The sequence below is a fragment of the Barbatula barbatula genome, assembly GCF_947034865.1.
Source record: "Barbatula barbatula genome assembly, chromosome: 8".
NCBI lineage: Eukaryota > Metazoa > Chordata > Actinopteri > Cypriniformes > Nemacheilidae > Barbatula > Barbatula barbatula.
Genome location: NC_136771.1, coordinates 16,329,434 through 16,337,924, shown reverse-complemented (window position 1 = coordinate 16,337,924; position 8,491 = coordinate 16,329,434). Strand labels below are relative to the sequence as shown.

Genomic DNA, 8,491 nt, shown 5'->3' with positions numbered 1-8,491 from the left:
GTCCGATGAAACGGTCAAGATGTGTCCAGAACTAGTTGAATAAGGTTCATTGTTCTTGCATAATTTAACAACACTTTACAATAAAGTTATATTTAGTATAGTTCATTCCTACAAGAATTATTGTTTAATTATGTTAATTTCAACATTAACTAATACATTTTCGGATGCAACAGTTAATGTTAACTGTCTGTTAGCAGTAATGAATGCATAATGAATGCATAATGAACCAACACGAAAGAATAAAACATGAATTAATGCTGTCCGTTTTGTTAGTTTAAGCTTTGTGCATTATTGAAAAAAAACCTTATGAAGTATTTAAAAAGTTCACACTTCACTATTTTATTTAGACCTGTTGAATGGTCTACCCGTTAAAATACATTCACTTTTCTTGCTACGTAGGATTTTCACATTAGAAAATATGTATAATGTCTTAAATCTATTTATCTTACAAGCCATGTCATACATCAAACTCATTGCATGACTGCTGTGTTTCTGTTCAATGATCGCTTTTCACACTTTTTGAATACTTAATACTTAGTTAAAGCGACAGTACATCCTAGAATTCGAATTTGTTGTTTATGTACTTGCCCTCAGGACATCCGAGACTCAGGTGACATTTTCCTTGAGTAGAACAATAAAGGTTTTTAGGTATAATGGATGTATAAGGGGTCAAGAGTTTCTAAAAGCGCATCCAACACAAGCGTGATCCTTAACGTTACATCTCGGATGGTCTGAGGGCGAGTAAATAAACAAGAAACTTGAATTCTAGGATGAACTATCGTTTGTTTTACAACGGAGCAATTCCAGAGTTACGGACACGTGACATAAAAACGCTCAGAGAATGTGTTTGTTGCCAATATACTGAACCATTTGTTTATATTTTGCTAAACCGTTGTTGATGGTTTGAACAACAGAAAAATATCAGTCTATGCACGAGTTTTTGGTTTTAAAAAAAGGGAGATAAACCTGCGTTATGGATGAAACATGTGGACAAACTTAGTAGGATTTCTGTGAATTTAAATGCGCAAACCCGAAGCAATTAAACCCAACAAATAGAGAAGAGATGGCTCTATGTAGGGCATACAGTAATTTGTTTAAAATGTTATGTGCCCATATATGAGGTACGTGCCATTGTGGATGTGACAATCCTATCTGAGTAAATCAAACAAATGCTTTAAAAACTTCGATAACACTAAATGTTAATATCTGTGGCTCTGCAGCTAGTATAGTAAAAACATTTGACATTTTCACGGAATTGCCCAACTTGTTTTCTGTGTAGCTGCTTTGCATCAATGCCAAATTGTGAAAATTAGTAGCCTTTAGAAATGAATTTGACCGGATTACATCAAGGGTTGACATTTTCTACACACATGGGAGGGAAGGACAACTCGCCATGAACGTTATTGGGGTTGGTTGACAATGAGCTTGCTGTCCCCTGCTGGTAGATGAAATAACTACACCACATTGTTGTGCTGCTGAAAACATTTCTGTGTTGGTCTTTTAAAACAAACCAAGTGTACTTTGTGAGAAAATGACTCGAATAAAGAAAGAACAAGCAAGCAACTGTTTTACCTTCCGTAGTTTTTATGTTATTGGTGGCTGATTGTCCTATAACAGGGCTCAACATGGTCATTGAGTTTTATTAACACTGCAGAGAAAATCTAAACACACCTCACATTTCTAGCTGCAGTAGCTTTTGCGGGCACAACCACACGGATTCAATTTGCAATAGATATTTTGCAACGGACAATGGCAAACTGAATGTAGGGTGGCATATGCAATTTGTTGCTGCTGTCGATGAGAGAAATATGAAGCTGTGTAACAGGCAGTGACTTTTAAAGTTACGTTTCTTTGTCACAACTCCAAACACAGCAACCATTCGCTCAACAAAAGAAAAAAAAACACACCAAGGTGACTTGGATCAAGCTTAAACAAACTGGACCGTGTGGCTTTCTCCTGCTTAAAATACAGAAAAGTCCAGATATGAAATAGACTGACCAAAAATAATCTTTTCTTTTTCCCCGTCTCATCTTAACCCAAGAATATCTCTTTTTTTGCATTCAACTACATGTTAAGACAAAAGACTGAAACGTAGGAGAGCGAGCAAAGCACAAAATGTTATTTTATTTACAAAGTTTGTTTTTGTCTTACAGAAAGTAAAAATGTAGCTACAACCTTGATTTGTGCCACAGACTGCCACACTAAAATTATGGCTGGCTTGTTACACATTGCTATAGCATTCGTATTGGGAAATTTGGAACAAAAACTAAATGGGGAGGAAATGTCAAAAAAAGAAGAAAAACTTTCATTTTAACAAAATATTAAAAGCACAGACCCAAAACTAAATACCAGTCCCCAAAGTCCCCACAGGTTTTGAAACACAAACGGGCAGGGGATTGACAGTAGACTTGTGGAATGCTGAGTAAGCCACCGATCCTGAAGGCTCTCATTCAGCTCATAGGCTCCATATGCACAGCTCCACCCGTCCAGTACAGTCTTGCCCCCACAGGGAGCTTAGCGCTTGGGTAGAAAGAGGGGGTGGAGGGATAGCAAGGTTGATGGGATAGCCAAGTTGTTGAAAAGGAGAGGGAGGGAAGGGTTGGTAACAGAGTTGTTTGTCGGCTCTTAATCATCGTCCTCGTCATCATCTTCCTCGTCTTCATCATCTGCTTCTCGTTTCCTCTTCTCACCCTTTCCCCCTTGCTCTTCTTCTGAGAGAGAAACATTGTTACTTTCACCGATAATTTTAAAACGGCAAACTAACAAAAAATGACGACTCCAAAATTACCTCCTTCTTCGTCGTCTTCGTCGTCATCATCATCATCATCCTCTACTTCTCCATCCTGACCAAAGTCTTCCTCCTAAAACCAACAAGCACATGAGTTTATGTTGTAGTGTTCCTGAACCAAAAAAGATAAAGAGATCAACAGTTACCTCATCATCTCCACTCTCATCATCCTCCTCGCCTTCAACCTCATCTTCATCATCATCATCGTCTTCTTCTTCATCAAACTCTTCCTCCTCTCCATCCTCATCCTCGTCTTCTCCTTCTGCATTGAAAGTTATATAAATGGACATACAAACCCTAGAAACAGACCACGTTTAAACACTTAAGTTAAAAGCAAAACCCTCACCCTCGTCATCATCATCATCAACTCCATCAGCTTCTCCATCAGAGTCCGATGCCTCTCGGTCATCCATGTCATAGCCATCCAGATATGTGAGCTGTGGAAGGAGCTTGAAGACACTTTCCCGGTAGTCATTCAAGTTTGTGACTTCACAATTGAAAAGGTCAAGACTCTTCAAATGGTCAAGCTTTTTCTGTCAAAGAGAACAGAAGCTATTTGTATAATTTTTATTGACAAGTGTAACTGCGATGTGTAAAACAACATCAAAAGTGGTCCGAGCGAGAGGTATGTACAAACCAAGGGTTCCAATGTGCTGATGTCTTTCAGTTTGTTTCCACTTAGGTTTAGATGTGTGAGATTGGAGAGTTTTTCAGCTAAAACATCAAGGCCACCAGAGATTCTGTTGTCACTGAGTTCCAACTGGAAGAGTTCAAACATATCCCATATCAAAACCCCAAACAAAAGTTAAAGATACGCATTTAAATGAACATATACATATTGAAGGATTACCTTTTTAAGCTTTACGAGTTTTGGAAGGTTGGAGACTGAAAGTAGACCAACATTTATCAAACTTAAAAATTCAAGATTTACAAAATCTACTGTAAGGCCTTCAATTTTCCCTTCATTTGATCTGCAGTTGTCAAGGACGAGTTCTCGTACCTAGAAAGAAAAGAATACAATGTAACAACAATTTCAGTGAAGTGCAAGCCTTTAATCATTTAAAACTGGTTAAAATAGAAGTAGACAGTTTTTATGTAGCTTTCAAGTTCAACCACTTTTTTCTGTATTAAAATTAATACATAATATAAAGAATACCGAGAAGTTCAGCATTCATTTTAACACGTGCTAACAGTCAGAGGTGTTGGACACGCCAACATGGACATGTTCAAAGAGTTGCTCAACCTTTGACCTTTATAATACACTTTAGTACGGTGAGGATTTTGTCCCGTTTATTGTGCCACATTTTGTTCGTTAATATACAAGTTTACGAACAAACATTAAAACCACCGACTACTGATCGAAGAGTCTGCTGCCGTTGTTGTTTAGCCCTATGGCTGAGACTGTGGCAGCAAGTCACCAATGAGAAATGAGCATTTTACGTCGACTGCCAGACAACATGGACGTATCCCAAAGACACCACCATCTTTCGTGAAATTGTGTGTGACAAACTGCAAATGGAGTGCATTTAAAAGCTTATGTAAGACAGACGCAGTGTGTCGATGGCGAATCCTTGCTGCGAAAGACGAAGATAGAGCGGAAATTACAGAGACAAAAATGGAGAGTTTCTTTCCTGACAACATGGCGCCTCCTCAGACAGACCAAGCTCACGCTTCTCTGCGCATTAAACCGATCTCCAAAAACTTCGATCGAAAGTTTGACACGACGCTGTCCGTTAGCTAACAGCTTCATGTTTTACGTGATGTTCACTTTATGTGTAACGTTACGTTAACTGCTCTCAAACGTTTCGTCGAAGTGACAAACCAAGCAAACTAGCGAATGTAGCTTCTTTTTGCTCAAGACATTCGTACGGTCTTTGTGTACATTGCGATGCAGCAGGCACACGTTACACTTTTAATGTACATTACAAATATTCCGAAAACGTTCATATATCGACCACGAGCGATAGTTGGTCAGTAGTGGCGCGTGGGGTGTAATGGTGAGTAATGGCGGGAACCACAGTCTCGCACGAAAAAGTGACAATATAACATTAGCGAGTAAAACACAGTTCGTGTATTAATAACACACAACGCGTTAAATATAAAATGTCTTACGATCAGCTTTTGCACATCTCCTTGCAGTTTGACTGAAGACTTTAATTTTCGTTTATCATTCTATTCATGTATAAACGGAAACGTCGGTCACTACTAAGAATACATTTATAATGCGACTAACTGTGCATCAAATTCTACCTTGACTTTTAAAAACTACAGCTTTTTTTATATACGTCTCTTTCGAGACATAGAACGAAAGCTACACCGAAGGGCGACGGTTTGAAAACGTGACCAATATTTCAGAAAACGTGTTAATTTGTGTCTGTCTTGGAATATTTCAGGTTGATTACTTTAGCTTTAAAGTGCTTTGTAATAAAGGGCGCCTCATGTTAGCAACAAAAATGGCCACCGCGGTTAAATAAACCATCCCGTCCATATCTAACAACAACGACGTTAAAAGGAGCAAATATTCACTATTTGATCGTATCACACCATGAATGCACACATCCAGCATGGGGGACTTAAATGCTGCAATAACGCCTTCAGCCGCCCAAACTAACTAACGTTACTCCGTCTAGCTTAAACAGTCTGGGTCCTTACGTATCAAAACAACACGAATGGACATTAATGATGTGAACATACACAACGTTACTGCACTTTCTCCTCTAACTCTGTGCCAGCGGTATATCACCCATGTGCTTACCATCAAACTACCCACGGGTCACTTGGAAGTGGAAAGTAGCACAGCTAGCATGGCTGAGCATAAAACTAAGCGTGTGGCTCAAAATTACTTACATCAGATGGTGTCCTGTTCCTCAGCTCCAAATGAATCCTCTTTTTCATGTCCATATCGCCCTCAAAAGTTGGACTCTTTCCTCTTGGGTTTGGGGGAATTTCTGTTCAGCCCAAAAGGTAGAAAGATGCCTTAATGGAGGGAGAATATGGGACTGTATAATGATCTGAGCCCAGCGCCAAGTTACTCTGGGAGAGCAGAAACCATGGGGGGAAACGGCACTGAAACAAATATATACTCAACAGCGCCATCTCTGCTCAACGACTCCCACTGCAGTCTCACAAACACGATGAACGCAGCAACACTGCTGCATCACAGTTTGTGGTAGAGAGAGGTTTACGGCTTGGGTTTGTCTGGGAATTGGAAATGTTACTCGTACATTTCTCTCTGGCTTAAAATTAGGTCATTACGTTTTGTGCCATATCTGCAGTAAACTTATTTGAATTTACTTGTTACACAAAGGGAATAGATTTTTACTTTACATTGTATTTTAATTTGAATAAGAAGTCGTGTTTATATTAGAACATACTAAAACATGAATGTATTTGTTTCACAAATGACAGCGTTTTGTGTATATCCGTCACTTCGTACACTTCCTAACACAAAACATTAGGTGGCTAGGTTTTGCCAATAAATGTTAAGTATTTAAAAAAATGTATACACTCAACGATACTAAAGTAGGCCTACTCAAAATTCAGTCGCAGACTGAAATTTATGCTAGAACTGTCTTTACTGAAAATAACTTGCCCTGACATCTTAAAATGTATCAGCGCAATTGTTTTGTTTCAAGGATTCATTCTTTATTTAACCAGGTAAAAACTAATTGAGATTCAAATCTCTTTTACAAGAGTGCCTGGCCAAGGTGGCAGCTATACATACAACATATGATCACACCAGTGATGTTGTTTTCATTCAAGTATCTTAAACATGCTAAAAGGATAAGTCATAGTCGTGGTTTAAACAAAGCCTTATAATTTTACATTCTTAATTTCAAATTACGGTTACTGCCTATAAACTAGAAAAATCTTCCTCAAAACACTTTGGCGAGGTTTCACAGACAAGGTTTAAGACTAGTCGCAGACTTAACCGAATGTAACTTACCCAGAAATAGAAATATACAGTGCCGTTGTTTTTTCTTGAGATGCACACCAGTAATGTATTCTTCTAAGGTATTTTTGTAATTAATTTAACTAAGGCATAGTCCTGGCTTAAACTAAGACATTGTCTGTGAAACCGGGCCTTAAAATCCTTTATTATTTATTTATTATTTTTAGATACCCGAATCTATACAATTTAAATTATTTAAAGAGTATTACAATAGAGTATGATTTTTGTGTATTGTGTATACAGACGTTTTCACATATTGTATTGTTTGTTGTTCAAGCAAGTATTTACCAGGAGAGGGCATATTTTTACATGGGGCTTCGAACCTTAAATAGCAAGTAGAGGTGGTTGAAATGAAGTGAAACTAAGGAATACATCTAAGGTTAATGGGAAATGTATTTCAAAAGCGTCTGCAAAGAAGTGGAGTCACATTACAAATATACTACAAATAAGCAAATATCAGCTACCAAAGGTACAGGCAGCTTTTGCCAAAGAAGCCACATTATTATTTTCTAAATAGCAAATCCATTGGTCACAATTATAAAGTTGTATAGCATATAATTGTGACCATCGTAAAGGCTTTTTTATGGTTTATTTAGAAATAATAACACCATTTGTTTACATCGACAGACTGTATTGACAAAGATCAGTGGTCAAAGCTCACCTACACCAGACAGACACTTAACATGCTGATACAAAGCCTCAGATGATAGAACAAAACTATATCAACATGTGAGATCTCTGACCCAGTTTTAACAGCAATAACTATAGTGAGATATTTGTAATTGGGTTACCATTTTGTTGGCATAATTAAGTTCAGTACATGCTTTGCGTGATTGCATAGCAGCTAAAATGTGAAGGTGTTTTATACAACCAAATGTTTCTTTTTTACAAAATCTAGTTCTATATAAATAAATAAATAAATAAACCTTTTCAAATTATATACATTTACAGCTCAGACAGTATTATGGAAACAGTATTTCAAAAATTACTTTAGCTTTTATGAAGGCAAAAGGTGACCAATTGCAACCTTTGGTATTACAATGTTGTCCTGTGCTGCTATTATTATGCCAGTTGTAAACACGTTATAGCAGTGGGGTTGTTTTTATTTTCTTAGTGTCTTATATACAGTAATATTTATTATACAGTTGTTCCAAGGGAGGTGACAGTATCTATGTGGTGGGACAGCAGACATCAATGTGTTTTAAAAAGATTGTGAACACACCCAGAAAATGAAGAGCAGAGATAAAAAGATCCAGCCAGTAAAGGCTGTCATTTTACTTGCATTAAGAGCCCTTAAAGTCAAAGTTTGTGTGTTTATTTTAATATGACGTTTTATTGTTTATTTGTTGTTCCTTGCTGGGTTTGTGTGTGTTTTAGTTATGTTTGGGCACCATAATGCTTGGGACAATGACACCGTACATAGATTATAGGAGTCATGTTTAGTACTTTGTTGCATATTTAATGACTGTGAGTGTTTTGTGACAACCTCACACATCCCCATTGATGATGTACTATAACGCCTGATGGCCTGTCAAAATTCAGAAGCGAAATGAATTTGGATGTGTACATAAACATTTCACCCACTAAAGATCAAGCAAATGCTTTTTTGGATGGCACTGTGATATAATATATCTTCAGAAGTTATTATTGTTGTCTTAACTATATTACATATACATTCAATCAAACAGAATTATTTCATGTTTTTTAATGTTAACTACACTTTTAACACATAACATAAGACAACTCTTGGC

The 8,491-nt window shown here is 37.3% G+C and overlaps 1 protein-coding gene across 2 annotated transcripts; it reads right to left on the bottom strand.

Moving 5' to 3' along the window:
* Nucleotides 1–2,104: 2,104 nt before the first annotated feature.
* On the bottom strand, nt 2,105–5,978 carry anp32b (acidic (leucine-rich) nuclear phosphoprotein 32 family, member B). Of its 2 annotated transcripts, none has more exons than XM_079462232.1 (7): nt 5,636–5,978; nt 3,639–3,788; nt 3,426–3,548; nt 3,135–3,321; nt 2,935–3,050; nt 2,789–2,861; nt 2,105–2,711 (listed from the first exon to the last, which is right to left on the bottom strand). In XM_079462232.1, the coding sequence occupies exons 1-7, from the start codon at nt 5,687–5,689 to the stop codon at nt 2,626–2,628; spliced, it is 789 nt and encodes a 262-aa protein (XP_079318358.1). In that variant the 5' UTR covers nt 5,690–5,978; the 3' UTR covers nt 2,105–2,625. The 2 variants fall into 2 exon arrangements, with proteins under 2 accessions (XP_079318358.1, XP_079318359.1); XM_079462233.1 differs by having other exon boundaries at nt 2,105–2,708; nt 5,636–5,892.
* Nucleotides 5,979–8,491: the final 2,513 nt, after the last annotated feature.

What these genes read in the sequence shown, in the direction of transcription:
- anp32b (XM_079462232.1), bottom strand. Translation starts at nt 5,689, where the DNA reads ATGGACATGAAAAAGAGGATTCATTTGGAGCTGAGGAACAGGACACCA. An exon ending in TCAGCACATTGGAACCCTTG is followed by an intron (nt 3,322 to 3,425) that starts GTTTGTACATAC and finishes TCTCTTTGACAG; the next exon opens with AAAAAGCTTGACCATTTGAA. An exon ending in CGAAGACGACGAAGAAGGAG is followed by an intron (nt 2,712 to 2,788) that starts GTAATTTTGGAG and finishes TTTCTCTCTCAG; the next exon opens with AAGAAGAGCAAGGGGGAAAG.